We start from the raw sequence: 22,012 nt of genomic DNA on the forward strand, positions 1-22,012 counted from the left end.
TGCACGGTGAGCAGTCTCACCTAGGTAGGAGTCCTCGCTTGGGGAGCCGGGTGCTGGCTCCCCGGCAGCAGCCCCGCCCGCTGATCCCGCAGCAAGTGGCAGTCTCGGTCACCCCTCTCCAGCAGCAGCGCTTGAAGGATGCGGAGCGGCGGAGCGCGGGCGGCCTCGGAGCGCCGTGGGGGTACCCTGCGCTGCGCTGGGCGCGGGCGCCGCCGCCCCTGCGCGCTGCGCTGGGCAGCAGCTCAGTGAGCGCGGTGGCCGCGGCGGGAGGAGGCGCAGACGGGCTCGCTGCGGCCGCTGCCGTCGCCGGAGGGGCTGCGAGCCGCTCCGCGCCGGCGGCAGGGCTGCGCGGCGACCCGCGCTGGGGAAGGCGCGGGCGGCGCTGCCACAGGTGACTCGCGGGCCCGGGGCCGATCTCCGCCCCGCTGCCGCTCGGCTGCCCTTGCGTGTTCGTGCCCCTGCGCCGCGGCCGCCTGCGCGAAGCCCGTCTTCAGCCACTTCGCCGCGCCTGCAGGAGCGCCGGGGGACATGGCTTTGCTCCGGCTCCTTCTCCTCTTGCTCCTCGTCCAGCGGGGGCTCGGGGCCGCCGCCGGCCAAGGGCAGGCGGTGCGTAGCCAGGATTGGGCACTTAGAGGGAGACAGCGTGTTTACAACCACATCAAGAGCCGGGAGCCTCCGCCGGCCCCGCGGAGCCGCTCTACGGCGAGCACCATATTGGCGCAGCGGCTCGCTGAGGAGGTACCCCAGGACGTGGCCTCGTTCCTCTACACGGGTGACTCCCGGGAGCTGCGGCGTGCCAACTGCTCCGGGCGGTACGAGCTGGCCAGCCTGGCCGGGAAGTCGCGCTTCACCCCGCACCCGTCCCTGCACGGGGCCCTGGACACCCTCACCCACGCCACCAACTTTCTCAACATGATCCTCCAGAGCAATAAGTCGCGGGAGCAGAACTTGCAGGAGGACCTGGAGTGGTACCGCGCCTTGATCAGGAGCCTCCTGGAGGGGGACCCCAACATCTCCAGGGCAGCTATCACTTTCAGCACGGAGCCTTTCTCCTCCACACCCCAGGTTTTCCTCCAGGCCAGCAGGCACGAGAGCCAAGTCTTCCTGCAGGACTTATCCTCCTCTGCTCACCGCCTGGCCAACGCCTCTGTGGAAACGGAATGGTTCCACAGCTTAAAGCGCAAGTGGAGGCCACATCTGCATAGGAAAGTCTTGAACACGGGGCCCAGAACTTTAGAGAACAGCTGGAAGAGATGGGAGAGCTTCACTGCCGATAAGAACCACATCAGGTGGTCCTCGCCTTACCTGGAGTGTGAGAATGGGAATTACAAACCCGGTTGGCTGGTGACTCTCTCAGCGGCTTTCTATGGGCTTCGGCCAAACCTCCTCCCCGAGTTCAGGTAGGAGGAGTGTTAAATCTGTTTGCTTTCTATCGAGAAGGGGGTAGAATGGGGTTTTGGCTATGCCTCCTTCCTAGGGAAGGGCATGCTGTGTCTCTGGAGTGACCTGACCAACCCTTGCCAGACTGGCTAATCAGTCACACCGCAGAGCAACCTCAGGCCTTCCTGTTGAGCACTACCTTAGTGTATCTTAGGGAACAGTTGGGCACTAGAAGAATCACTTTCATCTCCATCTGTAAGATAGTGTTTGCTTTGCATGCATTGAAACAGATGTGCGTGTGGGCTGTACTCCTGGTGTGCTTCAGGTGGGGTGAGGAGAGAAGCAGTTGCCAGTTGCAGTTATTTCTAACTGCAAGAGGGAGATGTTTACCGAGGTGTCAATTTCTTACTACACTGTGTAATTAAGCATGGTTTGACCCCAGCTGTGATTTCTAACCAGTTGGGAATCAATGCTGTTATGCTGGTAAGCTGTGGTTTCTGGCCTCCAGAGCACATCCACTGTGGGGTGCTCAAACCTGGTCAGTATGCTTGTAGGTGAATAAGTATTTGTGACTGCAGTTCTGTCATAGTGCATGTGGCTACAGCCTGAACTGGCAGTTGGAAAGCTTGCTTTAAGGACACCCCGGTTTACATGGCTGTGGAGCAGATGCTTGGCATATGTAAAGAACTGCCTACTTTTTTATTCCTGTTACCCCAGGACTTTGCAGCAGAGCTGTGACTAGCAGAGAGGAGGGTATAAGAAGAACCATTCTTGGGTCTTTCTAGCAAAGGGGTATTTGTCCAAAGAGTGAGAGCAACCTGTGCTGTATGAGATGCCCAGTTTTCCCACTGGCACTTCTGTAGTGGTGCTCATTAATGACACTATCCCTTGGGGAATACGCACTGCCCAGAAGCAGCTGGCATTTGTCAGGGGTGAGAAGAGCATGGAACTTGTATTATGCTGCAAATCAGTAGTAGGTAAAGGTAGACAAGAACACAGCAGATGCTGAAGAGATTTTGCCATACCCAGGTGGTGAGCCAGTAATGTTCGTGAACATTGGTTGTCTTCTTGGCTTACACTGAAATCCCATGGTGTCCAACAGGTATGAATATTTTGGTTGTTTTTTTTGGAAGAAAACCAAACCCCGAACAACTCTTGACTAAAGAGTGGCTGCTTATTTCTCTATGGAATCACCTTTTGCTCTGAAACTTTCACACTTACAGGGCTGGCAGGGTTGAGGTACAATGAGCTCATCAGCAGGCTGCTTGCTGCTGAATTCCTCTCCAGGCCAAAACTCAGGAATAGATCTGTAGCAGGGATCTGCTGGACCTTGCAGGTGGTCCAGAAAAGTTCATGAAGCTTCTCATAGATCATTGAAATGTAGTGTTCTATTCTGTAAATTCATGATGCAGATGAAAACTAGTGTAGGTTGATACTCTCTTGTTGAGGACAGAGATTCACATAACCTGAAGAACTACCAGGCTGGGGTGGGGTGGCAGCTACTAACCAGCTGTCTGAGAATTTAGATCTTGATATCAATTTAAATCAAAGAAACTTCTGTCTTAACTTCAGTGAAGAGAAAAAACCAAAACCATATCTTTTAATCAGAAGAGTCTAAAGGCTCGATCTCAGCTCTGTGCCAAGATCCTGTGTTGCCAAGAAGCATCGCAGTGGTGTTGGTTTTTGCTGTGGTAGCTCTGGTGTGAGAATGCACTAGGTCCATTTTAGAGTAACCTTAGCCAACCAAGGCAACCAGTAGAGGTCCTCCTGGGTGCAGTACACAGCACTGCCTTCACTTGCTCATCTTCTCAGCCTCTGTTTACTGTGTGGGAGTCACTTCATTTGAAAAAAATAGAATAACCTGTTGTAATTGTGATACTTCAAAGGGCATCCGTTAAGCACATGTAAGCTTGGAGAACCTCTTCTAATTTAGGAGATCTTGTGATGGGGTATACTGTTACAAGGTCAAAGTGTTTTGTTATTGTTGTAGGGCAGCAATAGTTAGGACAAAACTAACAAAGTTTTGGTGCATCAAAACCAGAGATGAGTTGGTAAGCATTTCTAAGAAAATGGGTCAGTGTGTTTTTGGTAACTGAATAAGAAAGCTGGTGGAAGAAGTACATACATATACACACATATGCATGTGTTCTGGCAAGGCTAAATGATAGTTCCTCTGTGCCTAGTTTGAGCTATGTGGTCTTCTAAGGAAAGTTTATAGCAGATACATAGGAAATCCTATAGACAAAGTACTCTTCTCACGAGACTTGTGGGATGTTTGAATATTTGCACGATATTTCCTGTACTTGATAGGCACACAGCTTCAGTGTGAGTTCTTAAGAGAAGAAATGGTTTAAATTATAAGCATGTAATAAAAAAAATGTAAAATCTAATGGAGTTATTGGAATGCTAGTATTAATACTGTAAGGTGCCTCTTGAAATAAGCTTTATTTCCCCTCGCCATCTGTCTTTAAGTGACACAGTGGTTTAAGTCCTGTTTAAGGCTCATATGGTAAAAAGTGGAATGTATTAACCTCTGTGTTTTGAGAAAGCTACATTGGTTCTCCCAGCAAAGTATCTCTGAACCATCTGTTAGGAGCATGTTAACGGATCAGTTTGCATGTTAAAGGATCAGTTTACATGCTCTTTACATCTAATAGTCTGGCATAGAGGTCATTGGTGGTAAGTTAGTGCATGCCCCTTGAATTTTCTTCTAATAGTTTATGTACCTTCTTCTTTGCTGACATTAGGTTTATGACATGGTACATCAGGTTAAGAGACATTTAGGAACACGTTATCTCAGTGGAAAAGAATTCTTTCAGATTACAGCTGGGAGAAACTGTTGCTTCTGCTTCTTGGTATCTCTTCTGTTGCATGGGTATGTCATGTGGTGTAGCAATGGAAAGAGTTATGAAGGTAATACTGATGATTTCTACTGGTGTGTTCAATACATGCTACTAAAGTGCCATTGTCAATGACATTCTGAAAGGGCACGGGGAAAAAAAAAGAAGCTTCATGTTGTGAAGGGTTATAGTGCTTATGTCATAGGAAGTGAGTATTACAGGCAGGGGGGCCTCTTGCAAACAGCTTGCTATCCATCTTAAATTTCACCTCCCACCCTCTCCCACTTTCCTTTTCAAGAGATGACAGCCAAATGGTCCAAAGTGAAGGCGAAGAAAGGTGAGAGAATATGCCTGCTTTGCCAAGGCTAGCACTGTAGGCTAATACTGAGATGAAGTGGAGAAACTGAAGACAAGTTGATTGTGCTGACAAACATACCAGAAGCTGTCCAAGTGAATGGGACCACATGAGCCCAGTGCAGTGCTAAGCCAGCATGCTGACTGTCCACAGCTGCTTAGCAGTGCTTGCTAATGTTTTGGTGTTTACATTCACAGGACTTCGGACCACGCAAAGTGCAGGGAGAGAACATTACCACTTGCTTGCAAAATACAGTGTAGTCTTTCATTCAGAAATGAGGATCCACAGAGACTAGGAGTCATCACTTGATGGTAACCATTCCCATCTCCTTTCTTAAAAAGTCTAAGCTGATGCAGTTTGCAGCTGGAATTCACTATCTAGGATGCCTAATCACTCTACAACTCTACTGCTGTAGAGGGTAAAGCACCATAAAATTTGTCACTGATCTTTGGAGACCCTCCCCTCCTACTCCCCATTACAAGACTGAGCCATATTTCATGGCTCAGGGTGATCCAGCTGGTCTCTTTGCAGTCCTACTGTTGAAGCAGAAAGGTGTGAGAAGCTGCATGTTGTGAGCACATTTCCTTCTCTAAAAGTACTTGCTTGGCCCCTGGAGAGGAAATGTGGGGTTGTCATTGCTAGAAGGCCAGTGGGGAGGATCACTTGGTTTGGAAGAAAGATGTGCAAGTAGTCAGCTAATAGGAACATGCAAGTTTTCTTAAAAAAAAAAGATCCTCCTGGGTGGATGAGTCAATCTCCTGCTGTCACAAACCCTCTTAATGTCATCAGCTGACCAATATCCATCTTAAAGTACGTGAGTTTCCCTCTCGACTCTCTAGTCTACTGCCATGCTGGGCCTAATGGTTGCTGGGCCATGCTGGGCCTAATCAGCTGCTTCTGATTTCAGGTCTAAACTTAGTGCTCATCCGTTTATTTCTATTCCAGAGCTGCCTTCTGCCTGAAATAGCACTCTGCACTGATGTTTATTGCCCTGACCTATTTATAGGCAGTAGTCTCTTTTCCACCTTTGTTTACTAGACTACACAAACCAGCTTTCTTTAGTCTCCCGTTATGAGTTCTCTGTTGCCATGGTCCCTCTTTTCAAGTCTTGTTCCAGCATTTCTTGAATGTGGTTAGTCAGAATTGTGTGCAATGTTTCAGCCTTGTGCGGTGACATCAATTATCCCCAAACTCTGATGAATGAATTGCTGCTTTTGTAGTTCAAAATGTTCTCTTGTGTGCTGTTCTCATTTTCCTTAATGTTGTGTTTTAATATGTCAACATTTTGGGAAGTGGTCATTGTTCTTGTGCTGTTCTTCATCTAGGAGGTCAGAATAGCTTTAGGATTTTTTGGGGACTTTTTTTTTTCCCCCTTCCACCATGTTCCAGCAAGGGCAGGTAGGTTTTTCACCAAATCTGAGGCAATATTTGCAATGTCTTTAAAGGATTTTTGGGAGAACACAATGGAATAATGGCTGTTTTGGCAGAAAGGTGCACTATAAGCAAGGTAAGGTTTTTAAAAATTATTTTCATTTTGACCCATGATGTGTTCTGGAGCATTTGCAGATAACTTCATTCTGATGTGTGGCTGAACCAAGTGTTACCTCTTAATATTTTTTGTCTTCCTGACATTTGCTGCTTCTCTCAATTATTAGAGAGGTGTTTCTGAGTGCAAAGATTAATCTTCATTGCACAGTTAAATTTAGCTGTTTCTTTCCTAAAGGCAGTCTAATGTGGTGATTTCCACTGAACCATTAACAATGACTCTGACCATTCCAGCGTTAGGCCATAATGGGGCTCTTAGTTAAGGAAACATTATTGAAGGCAAATTAAACTGTAGAGGTAGAAGTATATATGACAAGTAAGTAATTTCTTGGGGAATACACATTATTTCATCTTCTGGTAAATATTTCATAGCTGTTAAATTGTTTGGTAAAAGAACTATAAATATAGACATAAAAAAAGTTTGTAAAAATCAGATTTTTCTTTCAAGTATGGCTTAATTTCTTCTTCTAGCCCTCTTTTTTAGTCTTTCCACCCACCCCATCTGCCTTTAGTCTCAGTACTGAACTAAGAAAGAAAATTGGTTTTAACTGTTTAAATAGGCTATAATTTTTTTTTATGACATGATGCATTAGTTTTATAATCCTAAAAACATTTTTAAATGGTGAGGCATTTATGTCTATAACATGCCGTGGCCTGTACAACATGATTGAAGGTGTGGGTGGATTTTGAACAGGTTTTAAAAATAAAAGTAACTTATTTCCTAGAACTTCTGAAAGTCTTGGTTTCATATTCCTGGAAAGAGGTGAGAAGAAACCTCTTCCTATATTTACTGTCTGCTCATAGAAACGTCCAACATGTTTCAGGTATTCTGTAGCAACCAATTATGTTTCTGCCTTTTTTTGTACGAGGTTGTGGATAAAGATAGGGAACTGGATGGCAGTGTAACAAAAGGAACATGATTCAGCTATCTTCAGTATTGGAGAAACAGAAGGTTGTCTTTGAAGGAAGAAGTTAAGTATGACTGGAAGATTGAAACACATACTGCATTTATGCCCACAATTATGTAGTACATGGTAAGATGCCATAAAAGGAGCTACCTTTTTGGGTCAGACTGCTGTTTCCACTCCTGTTCTCTGCCATCACCCCTTTTGGGCAAGGCTTCCAGAGCGGCGGGTTATGAAAGCCTTTTTGACAGGAATGGACGTGTGACAGTCCTTACTATCTGAGATTCTGCTCCAGGACTGTCACCTGTTCTGTCTATTCATGAAGGTGGGCTGAGTTAGAGAACTAAAAGTTCCTGGAGGTAAGAACAAAAGTGTTGCTGTGTTAGGTCAGATGAAACACTTACCTAGCCTTCTCTCCAAAAGCAGCTTCTGGCAGGTACTTAGGGAAAAACATAAGAGCAGCAGAAGTGCCAACTTCTCATATCTTGGATATGTCCCATTTATGAATAATAAGTAATGGAAAAGGAAGTTTTTCAGACTTGAGTCTTGATAGTAAGTATTTAGTGTTAGTAAGTATTTAGTATTAGTGGATTTAATTGACCTTCATGATTCTAATTCACTTTTAAGCCTTTTTCTCTTCTGCAATATGATTGGGCATTGGCTTCCATAATATAAATGTTTGGGGAAAAAAAGTGGTTTCCTGGTTTTAAATTTGCTTCATTAATCTAATGAAGATTCTTGTGTCAGATTTAGAATTACATGAAGTCACTGGTCACCCGCGTTCGGTCATATGTGAATGCATTGAACAAAGAAGGGGTAGTTGTGGTGTCCAGCTTGTTAACGTCCTTGCGTGTGAAAGCTGACGTTTGTCACATTGATACGCTCTAGAGTTGCTCAAAGGTTGGAGCCTTTCTGGCTCTGAAGTGGGCAGTGATGAAAATAATTTTTCTGCAAACGACTGTCTCTACTGCAAGCAGTTTTTATATCCTGGTTGTCTGTTGGCCTTACAGATTCTACTTCAGGCTTTCTTCTTCTGAGGTATTGAAAAGCCTTTTAGTAGTAGAGCCTAAGCTTTTAACGTGCTGCTTCTAAAAATGTCTTGGTTTTGTCTTACGTTCTTGTAGATTTGTATGTTCCTTGCCCAGGTTTATGCTTCACCATTTTCCTTTGTTCATTTTTTTTTTTTTTTTTAATGTTGGTTTCCACTTTTCATTTTTAAAATTAACTTGTTACCTCTAAGTCTTCATTGTCAGAAGATTGGGTAGTTAGGCTGAGGCCATCTCTCCCATGTAGGATCCTTCTGATTCAAAAGCTTTTCCTACTCCCAGCCTCTTTTATTAGATCACTTTCTGTGCTGTTCCTTGCGGTCCCTTTCTTTCACCTGTCTCCTTGACCCCATGGATAGTAATGGCAGCATTAAAAAGCCATGCTGGTTTCTTACTAAATAGCTTGAATTTAGCTGCAAGACTTCTTGTTTTTATAGGGAGAATCTAGAGTAAGTGGTACCCCACCATCACTGACACCTTGCATTCCTATACAAGGTGGTGCTTTGTGACAGAGTTAAGATGATAGCAGCAACTTGAATATCGCCAAGCAGAAAAAGAAATCACTGTCCCTCAAAGCAGGGGAAGCCAGGAAGCTCTGCCTAGGAAGCTCTCTGACTAAACTGCTGGGAAATCCCCAGAGAGGCAGCATTGCATGCCCTAAATCTGAAGGCAGGTTTCAATCTGAAATAATTCTTCAGACAGAGGGTTCAGCTTTAAGTATTCTGCCCTTGTAGTACTATTCCAAATGGCCTAGAGGGACTCGGTGAATCCTAATCCATGTGCCCAAACAGATACACCTTACATTTCAGTTAAGTTTATTTTGAATGAAAGCTGGTTCTCCTGTGAAAATGTGTGCTTAAAAGCAGCAGTCATACTTTGGCTGAGAAATTAGGTAAGTCTGTCTCTGTCCTATTAGTAAGAAATTAGTGGTAACTGCGTGACCAGATCAAAATCGCATTGTAGAGGTAATGTCTCAGTAGCCTTTTGTGAATCTGGCTGGGTATGCAGAGGTAATGGTTTCAAAAATGCCTAAGTGGTGCAGAAACCTAAATCTTAACTTTCAAAAGCAACTTGAACCTGCAGAAGGTGCTGATTGTGCCAATAAGACTTGAGGCTGAAAGTCACTTGTACATTTGGCACCAGGTTTATTTTTGGATGCTCAGTTGATGGTATGCTGAAGGAGCCTCAGGTGTCAGGTAGTATGCACTGTTTGAAAATTAATATTCTTGAAAGTGTCAGCCTCCAAAATGAGAATGGTCAGAAAAAATACCTGCTCTGGAAACATTTGCTATGCTAATTACAGTGTGCGTTTATCTAGAAGTGTGGGCATTTGCAGATTTGGGATGGCTGTAGAGTATTTAGGTTTTTATCTCCTTGTTTTGTGATAAGGAGGGCTTATGAAGGACAGCATGGAGGTCTGAGTGATCATGGCAGCACGAATCTAGGCAGACATTTAGATTTGGGTGATGGTGTCAGTTTCAGCCATGGCTTATACCTTAATTATGGCTGTGTGCAGTCCTTGTGAACACAAAAATAAGTGTACAAACTTAGAAGACAAACTTCAAATCCCTGTGTAACTAAGCTGTGATGACCTCTGTGCCAAAAAGCTTCTGAACATCTAGAGGACAAATATACTGTTTATAACCATTTAAATGTTGGCAGGCTACTTTTCTGTGCAGTTCTTGCTTAAGCTGGCTGGGAGGAAAGAGGACATTCTCCTTCTGCTTTTTTTATGATGTAACAGTATAGGCAAAAAAAATTCTCTGTAGATATAGGTTTTACAACATGCTGTTACAATGAAATATTAGAGCTACTGAAACTATCAAGATAGCTAGTAGGTTGGGAAAATAAGCTTAAATCAATTTCTGGCACAGATTTCAAGGCAAACAGCATGCCAACAAACAGTGGTACTGGAAATTAAGACAGACATGAAAGCCTCTTAAATCAAACCTCTGACCTGACAGAAAATCCTTGATGTCATCATGAATCATTGTCTATTATGTACAATTCAGCTAGTTCTTCCAACTGTATGTTGGACATGAATGTGCACTCTTTAAGCATCTGAGTTTTTTTTGTGTAAGGACTGTAAAATTGTGGCAGAAGACAAATGTTAATCTCCTTATAACAATAAATATACTTACTTGCAAGATGGTACACAATTACTAGTAATATTGTTATTAACATATCACCGTGACTTGAGTTCAGCCAGACAGCATTGTCAGTGTGGATTAATGGGTTATGCAGACAAGCTGAGTCTACTCCTAAGCCATTGATATTTGTCTTGATCTCTTCTCTCAAGATAGCGGAGCTGCAATTACTCCCAGTTAATACAATAAATGCAGCACTTGCAGGTAGTTGGTCCATCTATATTCTAGGAGGATGTGTTCTTCCATTTGTTCCGTTTTCTGAATGCTGAATCAAAAATAACTGAAAATGTGGGTGGCCAAACAGGCTGTGCCAGCTACTGTATTAATCACAGATGAATTTCAGAAATATACCAGCATGTTGGTGTACTCTATGTGTAATAGCGGTGGGGTACAAGTCTGAGGTGGTGGTTTAAAATGGCAAAGCATCCCAAATGAATGCAGTTCCCTAAATGCCGCATGTATGCTTACAGAAACTTTTCTTTTGAAAGTATTAGGTCAACAAGTAGTTGCAGACCCTGTTGCTACCTCAGCAGAACTGTGACAGTGCCATGAAGCGTGAACCTAAATTGCAGAGGCCTAGTGAAAACAAAATAATATGCACCATTGGGTTAAAAAATGGAAAGCTTATGGCAGATTGTAACTGCTAGGAAAGATTGTTTTCATATATGCCTTCTTCTGGATTATATGATGTTTCTTTCCGGTAGGTTTTGTCACCCTATAAATTCGTAAAGCTCTGAGAAAAGTTAAAAACAGAGTAACTTTAATCATATCAGAATTTGAGGTTGTGCTACAGAAGAGGCGCAGACAGGAGAAGAGCATAAGTAGAAATGTTTGTCTTGAGTTCATAAAAACTGGATTTTGTGGAAGGCAAACATTCATGTAAGAAAGATCTTAACACAAGAGAAGCAAAAGTAGAACGTGTTTAGTTGCAAATGGAAGAATTTTGTACTGTTTCTGGAAGAAGCAGTGTAAAAGTATTTTTAAAATAGATGCTTTTCAGGCCCCCTGTATGGCTTAACAGGGAACTCCTGACAAAACTCAAGCATAAGATGAAAGTGCATAGGAAATGGAAGCAGGGTCAGGTAACCCAGGAAGAATAAGGAGAGATGGTCTGAGCATGACTATGACTGTGAACGTGAGCATCTTATATTGGAACTAGTGTGGCCAGCAGAACTAGGGAGTTGAACTTAGCACTGGTGAGGCAGCACCAGTGTTAACTGTGTTCAGTTTTGGGCTCCTCACTACAAGGAAGACATTGAGGTATTGGAGCCGGTCTGAAGAAGGGCAGTGAAGCTGCTGAAGTGTCTAGAGCACAAGTCTGATGAGGAATGGCTGAGGGAACTCAGCCTGGAGAAGATGAGGCTGAGGGGAGACCTTGTTACTATCTACAACTATCTGAAATGAGGTTGTAGTGAGGTGGGTGTTGGTCTCTTCACCTGAGTTGTAAGCAATAGGATGATAGGAAATGGCCTCAAGTTGCACCAGTGGAGGTTTAGGTCAGATATTAAGAAAAGTTTCTTCACTCAAAGGGTTGTTGAATATGGCAACAGTGCCCAGGGAAGTGGTGTAGTGTCACCATCGCTGGAGGCATTTAGAAGAGGTGTAGATGTGGTGCTTAGGGACATGGTTTAATGGTGGACTTGGCAGTGCTGGGTTAATGCTTGGATTCTATGATCTTAAAGGTGTTTTCCAACCTAAATGATTCTGTTTCTGTGATTCTATGTCAAGGTGTGGTTAGGGAAACCAAAGCCCATATGGGGCTGAATCTGGTGAGGGATATGAAGGGCAGCAAGAAGCAGGAAAAACTGGAACTAGGGAGAATGTGGGTCTGCTGCTGAGTGGTGCAATGGACTTTGACAGAGGGTGTAGAAAAGGCCAAGGTACTTCTTGTCTTCCAAGAACTTCAAGGCTGATCAGCCTCACTTCAGTCCCTAGGAAGGCAATGGAACAAATCTTCCTGAAAACCACTCTGAAACACATGAAGGATATGATTGGGAGTTTATCAATGGTTTATGAAGGGGAAATAGTGTTTAACTAACCCAGTAGCCTCTTGTGTATAGATGACTGGAGTTCAGCTGGAGGCCAGTTACTATTGATATAACCCAGGGGTTGATGCTGGAGCTGGTTATGTTTAACATTTTTGTTTTGTGGTCCTGGTGGACACCAATTTGGCATAAATCACCAGTGTGTGTTTGCATCAAAGAAGACTGATTGTCTCCTGGACTGTGAGAGGAAGAGTATTGCCGATGGGTTGAGGGAGGTGATCCTTACTCTTTGTCCAGCCTGATGCAGGGGTGGTGGGTGCTTTCAGGAGTGCTGTGTCCACTTCTGGGCCCCTCAGTCCCAGAGACATGGATGTACTGAAGCTAGCCTACTGCAGGGTGACAAAGATGGTTAAAGATTGGAGCACCTGACAGGCAAGAAGGGCTGAGTGAGCTGGGACTGTTCAACCTGGAGAAGAAAAGGCTCCAGGGGGATCTTACTCATAGATAAATACCTGAGGGAAAAGTGTAAAGGAGACAGAGCCAGTCTCTTTTCAGGGGCAGTTGGTGAAAGTGCAGAAAGAAATACAAGAAATTGCATTTAGACATCAGAAAACTTATTTTGACACTGTGAGGGTAGTCAGACACTAGATCAAGTTTCCTAGAGGTGGTGAAGCCTCCATTGTTGGAGGTATTAAAAAACCCAACTGAACTGAGCCTGCTTTGAGCAGGTGGTTGGGTGGACAAGATGATCACAAGAGGTGACAGCTGCTATATAAATCTGCTTTCCACATATGTTTTGAACAAGATAATCATATCAAAGAGTTTTCAAAGGATACAAGCTATTTAATCAATTCTGATGTGAAAAATCTGGAAGTACCTTTCCTTTCTTTCCAGTATGTAGCTCTGGGCATTAGGATGCTCTTCTGCTTTCTGCCTTTTGCCCACTGGAACGCGCCACTGATTCTTCAGACTGCAGAATGTCTTGTATAAGACCACACTTAAATGCTTGCTCAGTGTGTGTACTGTCCTTAATTCCTCTGGCTTGTATCTGTTGTCCCTCTTACAAGTGACCTCTAGGTAAGTTTTCTTTTGGAAATTTTTAGATCCCTTTGTACTAACACTGTGCTTCTACATGGCCTGCTGTTGATACCACACAATCAAGTCTTAAGGTGTTTTTCCTCTCCTAGCAGTGATTAGTTTACCCTTGATTTGCAATGTGTACCTCTCTTGGCAGAAATGTTTGTAGAGGGAAAATGGAGTTTCCTGTCTTACCAGTTAAAAACAAAATTTACACAAGGGAAAAGCTTTCCTTGTAAAGAAAATAAAGACCCATTTCCTTAAGGTGCTTGAAAGTCTGTTGCAGTCCTAATCAGGATGAATCATCACTTTTTCCTCCTGTATAAACTGATTTCTTTAGTACACTCAGAATGATGCTAATGCTTGAGACCACCTTGGCAAATTGCTTTGCGTGTAACATGAGCTAGGAGAGCAAGGAGTAGTGTTGGTCCTGGTCCCACTAGTTGCTTTGTGCCTGTAAGCAGCCACAGTGAGATTATTCTCTTCTGACCCTAAGCATTCTATGATTCACTTGCAGAACAGGTCCTGTCTCAGCCCCCACAATAATATCTTTGCTCAGAAAGGTCCAGAAAATTAGAAGCCCTATCTGGTGGGATCTGCTTGTGACCAGATGAGGACTTTGTTATTTCTGTTTCCAAGAGCATCTGAGACAGATAGCCAGTTATCAGATTAAGATAAGCTTGTATGTTATGGCAGATTTTTCCCCTGAAGTCACTGGTTACCTGGAACCATCAAGGGGGGAAAAAACAAACAAAAAAACCAACCAACAAACCACCCCCAAAAAACCCCACAAAACAAAAAAACAACCAAAAACCAAAAAATGCTTCTTTGGGGGGAAATGTGATTTTGGCACTCCCTGGAGAAGCTGTTGTTCAAAACAAGAGTGGAAAGGCACAAAGCTGTAGACTAAAAATATTTCTGGATATTCTAAGAAGCATGATGTGTGCTATTTCAAACTGAACTTCCTAGAGCCAGCACTTCAGTATTTCACGTAGTTTCTAAGCATGCCCAGCATAAGATTACTTAGATTCTAGGCAGGAGATGGACGGGCATGAAGTGCACCTATACTGTGTAACTTCCTACTGGCAATCCTACATAACTTCCTAATGTATTCTTCTTCAGATCACTTAAATGATGTACTTGTGGTTTTCTTTCCAATGACTGTACAGCATGTCTGAAAATGAATGCCTAAATATAGCTGTTATGGACACTTTGCACTTGGTTGTACTGGAGCCAGGCATGAAGGAGCAATAATGTCCTGGGGTTTGATCAAGCTCCATTCCTATTCCTGTTCTGGTTTTGTTCACATGTGGTCTCTCTCAGATATATGGCTCTGTAGTTCCATCATTATTATTGTTCTGCATACACTGAGCTTTAATTAAAAGACAGAATATGGTTTGAGGTGAATGAGGTATTCTTGAGATAGAGGTTGGGTCATGCCTTTGGTAGTCCACAGTGTGAAAGGAGGGATGATGGTGTTTATAGTTGTGGAAGTTTAGACTGTGAAAATAGAAACTTTTGTTTCAAGTGGCTGAAATGGTTGACTTTAAAGGAATGGTAACCTAGACTTAAGAAATTGGTAAAGAGCATTCATTATGAGTGACTCCATGTGATGATCTAACTACCAGAAGCTCCATAGTGACATTTCTGCTAAGCCAGACAGCAGTGAAGCAGTCACAAATATGTGTTCTCACAAGATGATGCTATAAATATTCTACATACAAAGTGATTGTGGAGGTTATTTTAGAATAAAGACATTTTTGAAGGCTTTTTAAAAATATACAGCTGCAGTCTTACAGCTTTCTTTTCTTGTGATTTCTGAGATGTTTATAAAATAGTGTTGGCTTTGAAATCAAATTGTTAGCTTTTCATTCAAACAGATTTGAGGGAAACTTGATGAAAACTTGAATGTTCTTGGCATAGATCTAACACAGTTCAGACAGTCCTTTAGGGCTTGTGTGTTAGGAAACTTTATTTTTTCTTGGGGAGTTTCACAGACATCAGCGGCCTACTCCTGGCTTGTCCTGACCTTCTGATGATGTATTGGGAGTTATACCAGTTCTCAGGGAAGACCCTAGAGCAGCCTTCCAGGACCTAAAGAGGCCCTGCAAGAAAGCTGGAGAGGGTCTTTTTTATAAGCGCACGTAGGGATTGAACAAGTGGGGATGGCTTTAAACTGAAAGAGGGGAGATTTAGGTTAAGATATTAGGAAGAAGTTCTTTACTGTGAGGATGGTGAGACAGTGACGCAGGTTGCCCAGAGAAGTTGTGGCTGCCCATTCCTGGCAGTGTTCAAGGCCAGGCTGGATGGGGCTTTGAGCAACCTGGTCTAGTGGAACGTGTCCCTGCCAATGTCAGGGGGGTTGGAACTATGTGATCTTTAAGGTCCCTTCCAACCCAAACCATTATATGAAATTCTGTATTTTGAAGAAAAGAGTAGTTCCACTTTCCAGGTTACAGCATCATAAAACTTAAACCTGTTTCTGTAGTTGCTGTGTTCAAGGCTGTTTTTCTGTGTTTTCAGAGGTGTTGTCAAAGTGGACATCAATCTGCAGAAGGTGGACATTGACCAGTGTTCGAGTGAGGGGTGGTTCTCGGGGACCCACAGGTGTCATCTCAACAATTCCGAGGTATGTCTGTTCCTAAGGGACTGAGCTACACTTCAATAGCAAGTCTCTGCAGTATGAATAATTTTCTGTAGTATAAATGCTATCTGTTTTATGGACTTTAACTGTGGTTTGCAGACTGAAAAGATCTTTCTGTGCAACGCATTATGGTATGCATGAGTTTCGGGAGTGCCTGCATTTCAGGAGTATTGACATTAATATTCCTGATAAAACAGAAGGGAGGTTATTGTGCAGAAATCACAGCTATGAGGAAAAAGAATATTACCAGTGGAATGATTGATGAAGTTCTGCTTGCAAGTCAAACTGTTATTTTGCAGTCAAAATCAAAATAGGCTTTTAATGTCAGTGTCACTTTTGACTGGACTGCCTTGTGAAATACAGTATCTCAAATGCTAATAATAATTATTCAGAAATACATGGGCTTTTGGTAGAATGATACAGAATAACAGGCAGAATTGGATACTGTAGTTAGTTCTTAATAGGAATGCCAACATTTTGACTGAGCTGACTAAATGTTTCTGTTCAGCTCCTTCCTGCTTCCCCTTTCTTTTGAAGGTCTGTGTCTGGCTCCCTCTGTCAGCGTATCATAGATCATTCAGCCTGGCTAGTCATATTTGTTCAATGTAACTTTAAACCAAAATGCATTCAATGTTTTTTCTTTTTATTCTGGCATGCGATGTTGTTTTTCAAAGACACCCATTTATTTTCTGTGAGAGAAGGTACCTCATGTACTTCTGTGCCAATTTATCAAAGACAAATCTAAATTTAGGAAAAGCGTTGGTTTTGATGCATTCACCTACTCGCATTTTTGCGCAGGAAGAACTTGAAAATTTAGTTAACCTCCTCATTGGTATATATATATTTTTTTTTAATTCTCCTTAGAATAAACTTGAAATGAGGAATTGAGTAGTCTTTATTCAAGAGTAATTTTAAATATTTCTGAAAATGTGGTGGTGTGTGGTTTTTTGGTTCTGGTTGGTTTTTGTTTGTTTTTTACTTCTGAATGCAAATGACAGATACATTTTTCACGTTGGGATTCTGGGGTGTGGTGGTGTAAAGCTGGCTGTGCTCAAGCAATGCTGCTTTGTGAAGCAATAGGAAGCACGATGTTTGCTGATGTTACAAAGGATATTTTATTTTTCATACTGGACAGTTGCATGTATTTGTTTAAATAAGCTTACTGTGATGCTGTAGTCCGTAAAGGTTCTTGTTATGTTATGCAAAAAGGAATTAAAACACGTCTTAGGGCAGAAGTCCTTTAATGAGTGATGCTGTGTGTGCAAGTGGCTCATATTCACACCTTGAGGTGTTAACATAGGTAAGGAAATGAATGTCGCTTCATGAATGGTTTTTCAACTTGTATGTAGAGCAAAAACCTGCCAGCTCTTCTTCCTTCTCTGTGGCACTTTATTAGAGTGTTAAATCACCAATGCTTTCATGGCTAAGAGGATATATAGGTAATACAAATCTCCTCCTAATGAAAGTTGCAAGCAGGGAGTGCCTTTGTTTATTGCACCTGAAGAGGATGAGACTCCTTGCTTAATTACAGTGACTCTATGGATGGGGACTTGCTGGGAGCAATCTATAGAGAAGCTTTCTCTCTTTTTACCTTGTGGTCACCACTTTAGGAGAGCTCAGACTGATGGGCGCTTCTTTACAAGCAGGACCCATATGCTGCTTCTCACACTTGGTTTCATTGGAATTCACCCTGTAGAATAAGGGTAAATTATGTAGTTGTATGACAATGCTTTCCACACAGTTTGCCTTCTAAATACTAATGAAATTATATTCTCCATTCTTTATTCTATCTTCTTTGAGGCAGATACAAAAATACCTGCTGATGCTGGAATGCTCTGTTCCAGATTACAAAGTCTCTCTCCAGCAGATTAAGGAAGAGAATGGAGATCTCTGGATTTCCAGTTCTGCTTAAGTTAGATCCTCCTTCCTCTCTTTAGATTTTTAGGTGACTTTGGTGTTTAGTGCAGCATAGCCTTTCCAGTGACTGGTAAGCCTTTGCTGTAGGGAACTTCTGATTTGGTGCTGAGTCTGTTTACTGCGTAGCCCATACTACATGACTGGGCAACCAGTGTCATTAAATCTAAGGCATAAAGCTCCCTATTTCGGGCAGTCAACTCCCTTCTTCCCTAACACTATGAAAATATAGCAAATGACAGATGAAGGAAAACGGAGTGACTTAGAGAATGGACAAGAGGAGAAAAACAACTTATGGTCACTAAAATGCTTCTTTGCTTTGTCTTATGTTTCAGTTAATTTTATAGTGACTAAAATCTACTAGGCACATGGCAAGACATTTCCCTACTTTCTGTGCTGTCTTGAAGTGTTTATCTTCTAAATAAAAATCAGTTGAAAGGAGGGAGATGGAGGTGATACACGGATTGACTCCACAACTCATTAAAGTTGTAAAGTAGGTATGCTTTCATTCAGTGCTGAGGTGCATAGGGATCGCTCCTCCAAAGTATGCACACCTCAGTGTCGTTTCCCTCTACTTTTATCCTCTAAAGTTACACGCCTATACATATTCATGACCTATCCCGGCTTTGTATTATAATGAGCTAACAGCTCCTTTGCGCATGCGCAGTGCCCCCCCCCCCCCCCCCGGTCATGGGCGAGGATCTCAGGATGAAGTAAATGAGTCTTCTTCTTCTTAAACTTTTCACCTTTGGCACAGTTGGATGCCCCAGTAGTCACACAATTAGCTGAAACCAACCATATCTGTAATTCTTCTGTTAACTAGCGAAGATTTAGAACAGGGTGACCTTCCTGCAAAATTTATTGCGGGATGGGCAGGCAAGGAGTATCCCAAGCTAGCAGATGTTTGGGAGGCTCTTCTCTAAACTAATTGGTAAGTAGAAGGATGGTGTGAAATAACTCATTCAGGTTTAGTGGTGCCACTAAATCCTGTTATCTCACCACAGACCTACAACACAAATGTTGTTCTTTAAAGCTAAAGATACTTTAGAAGACTAGTGTGAAACAATTAACTCATGTTTAGTGGGGCCCCTGAATTCCACAGACTTATAACATAAACATTGTTTTCTTTCTACAACTCAAGCTAAAAAATACTTTATATTTTCCAGGAGCTAACGTTTCTTATATCAAGCCCCCTGTATCAGAGGTACGTTACAGTGGATGTAAACACATGATAAACCAGTGGTCTAAATGTGCTAGACAGAAAAAAGGAAGGAATGGATGGGACCTAACTTCTGTTAGGAAATAAAGAGGTGCTTGTTGAAAGTACTGTATCACTTTCATGTGCTGGGGCACAGAATCACTAGGAGATGATGCTAACTGTGACATGGGGATTTGGTTTTGGATCATCATCAAGAGTAACCCGATTGTGAGATGGAATAGTTGTAGTGCTAGTCCTTGCTTGAAAGAAAAATAGTGTGTGATTGGGGAATTAAAGAATATTAGGCTCAGGCACAAAATGCTTGTGCATGTTCCTTCTTTCCTTAGATTTTGTGTGTCCTTAGATTTAGGTGTAAGCAGTGGGAACTTTAGTTTCCCCATTTTTAAGTTGATGACCTAAATTCCTAATACAGTCACTTTTTTTTTTTTTTTCCCAGATTTGTTCTGTTTTGTGCACAGGACCATATATTCCTGATTTCACAGCAGCCTAAATGAACTGGGAGAACAAGAGTGCCTTCCTTCAAACTCAGGATGAACAGAAACTGCCCAGTCCACTTAGGCAGGAAGTTAGGTGAGACTTTACACAGGAAAGCCATACTGTAGCAGTGGCTGAAGTCTTTTTCAGTTCTGATTTCCCACCCCCCCTTTTAATTGTATCAGCCAAAAAGAGGCTGATGGCCAGGTTGTCTTTTCTTGACCTGGTGAAGCACAGAATTGCATTCTCCTTCCTGCCCTCTCTACTTTGACACCCAAATAGTCAACAGTTTCCCTGAAAAGATACATGCGCAAAAGATGTGGATTCAGTGGGGCTACAATAGATGAGGTGGGTAATATCTGCAGAGTTAGAGATAATTAAAATGAATTGGGTAGAGAATAAAATGATGCAGATAACGTTGAAATTAACAAACATTGAAAAATATAGTTACCCTATAACAAATCCAAATTAATTTCATTGTACAGGCAAGGCTGGTTATGGGGTAAGAAAATGTATGGTTTTGCCCTCTTTAAAGCCTTTCAATATTAATTTTTTTTAAATATATTACATTCCTTCCTCATACCTGCTGGCAGCAGCTGCTGGCACTTTTAGTAACAACTTTGGAGTCCTTGTTGAGACACCAACAATAAAATCAAGGCTGAGGAGAGTCTGAAGCCTGTTGAATCAAATGCTTCTAACCGGCAGCATCAGTCTGTGAAAAATGACAGGGGACTCCACACTGTTCCCCCATCCTTAATAAGGCTGCCAACAGCTTGCAGTGCGAGGCAGGTTTAGCTGACATCCCTTTGGGTTTCAACAGTATTCCACAAATGACAATATGCAAAAATATCTAGAGGGAATTAGAGAGGCAGAGTAAACAGAAAAGCTGCATTGCTCTCTGTATATAGTGTGTGTATATCTGTGTAGGAAGACGCATAGGCCTACTCTGTGTGTGTGTGTGTGTGTACTCTGCACAAACAAAAAACCAATTGAGAAAAGAAAACAGATGAGCAGTACAGCCAAAATCTGTTCTTTTTCTGTTTAGCAAAACATTTGGGACCATCGTATTTTATTGTACTGTATGTAGTGTTACAGACAGACTACCAAAAAAGAGGAAGGCAGGGGCTGGACAGATGCTTTGCTATACCCTTGTCAAACTGTGAAAAGGCTGTTAATACACATACTCTGGGAGGGGAAGCATGAGGAGAGATAAGCATCCCAAGTCATAACTCAGTGGGTCATACCCATTATCACTGGTTTTGCTTATTACTTGCATTTATTTTCTGTCCATTAGGAAAGATGCAGTCAGAATGAGAAAAAAGTTAAAAGAGAGCTGTTTGATTTAAACTGAGTGAACGGGATTTACACAATACAGTTAACTTCTAATTTGGAAATAATCATTATCCTTAGAGCTACAGATTGTATCCAAGGTAGGGCAAGAGAAGTACCCAAACCAGGGTAGAGAGCATACATGAGAATACATTTTCTCTTAGAAGAGAACAAGATATTTAGTGGCAGAATACAAATACTAAATGCCATATCAAATCCTGTGCTGAAGTAGCAATCTAAACCAGAAAGGGGAGCAGCTTATTTCAGTACACAGATAAAGAAAATGTAGCCAGTGCTTCTTAGCTCCAAAAGCAGAAAGGCGTATCTGTTCTCTGACTGATGGCTGCTTGCACAACTCAGTGTATTTGAAGAACATGCAGTAGACAAAAGAACATTTTGGATGCTATTTTAAAAATAACTTTGCCATCATCTGCATTCATGGGAAAAGTCCCTTTGACAGTATACCAGATCTAATCTGGCACTCCCCCAGACATTACATAAAATTACATGAAACAAGGTGGTGGTTTGTCAGAGCTTTCAGTGATAAACAAGGTGCTATGAAAACCAACTTTCAGTTTAGGGAAGAGTGAGGTTGCTTAGCTACAGCATCTTTGCCTTTTTAGACAAAAATTTTAAATGCCTCTGTTTTGCAGGAGCTAATTTTGGTTATCAGTGTTTTCTTCAAAGAAAATATTTCCAACAATTCCTTTCATCCTATTTAGCAGTGTTAACTTGAGCATTTAAATTAATCCAGGTCAGTTCTATTTGCTACTGTTTTCCTTCCCACAGAGTTAAGATGTGAAAAACAGTAGATGATTGGCTGAATGATGCTGTTTGACAAGAATGAAAATAGCAGGGAGGTATTTGGTTTCTCTTGCAGTTGACAGGCAATGATAGCATTGCATCAGTTACCAGTTTTCAGATCTGTGGCTACAGCTTTCAGATATTTCTCTGCTGGACAGAACATCCTGTTAGGCAACACCAATTAGCTGAACTGGTGGTTCTCCCCATTGTGTTTGGGAAGGAAAAGAGGTGAGGCCCAGAAGCTGAGTTAGCTGGGGGGGGGGCGGGATGGGGGATGGATGGACACGTGGACAAAATATACCTGATGGGAGCAAAGGGGAAGTCACAGAGAGGGGAATGGGCTTAGGG

The 22,012-nt window shown here is 42.4% G+C and overlaps 1 protein-coding gene across 1 annotated transcript in view; it reads left to right on the forward strand.

Moving 5' to 3' along the window:
* Window positions 1-528: 528 nt before the first annotated feature.
* Window positions 529-22,012, forward strand: part of GPR158 (G protein-coupled receptor 158) — a gene marked incomplete at both ends in the record, with an annotated part of 193,091 nt that continues 171,607 nt past the window's right edge. Inside the window, 2 exons of the mRNA XM_080609853.1 lie at window positions 529-1,400; window positions 15,804-15,909. Coding sequence (XP_080465979.1) covers window positions 529-1,400; window positions 15,804-15,909 — 978 coding nt within the window. The remainder of the gene's footprint in view (window positions 1,401-15,803; window positions 15,910-22,012) is intronic.

This window comes from Psittacula echo (genome assembly GCF_963264785.1).
Source record: "Psittacula echo genome assembly, chromosome: 2".
Lineage (NCBI taxonomy): Eukaryota > Metazoa > Chordata > Aves > Psittaciformes > Psittacidae > Psittacula > Psittacula echo.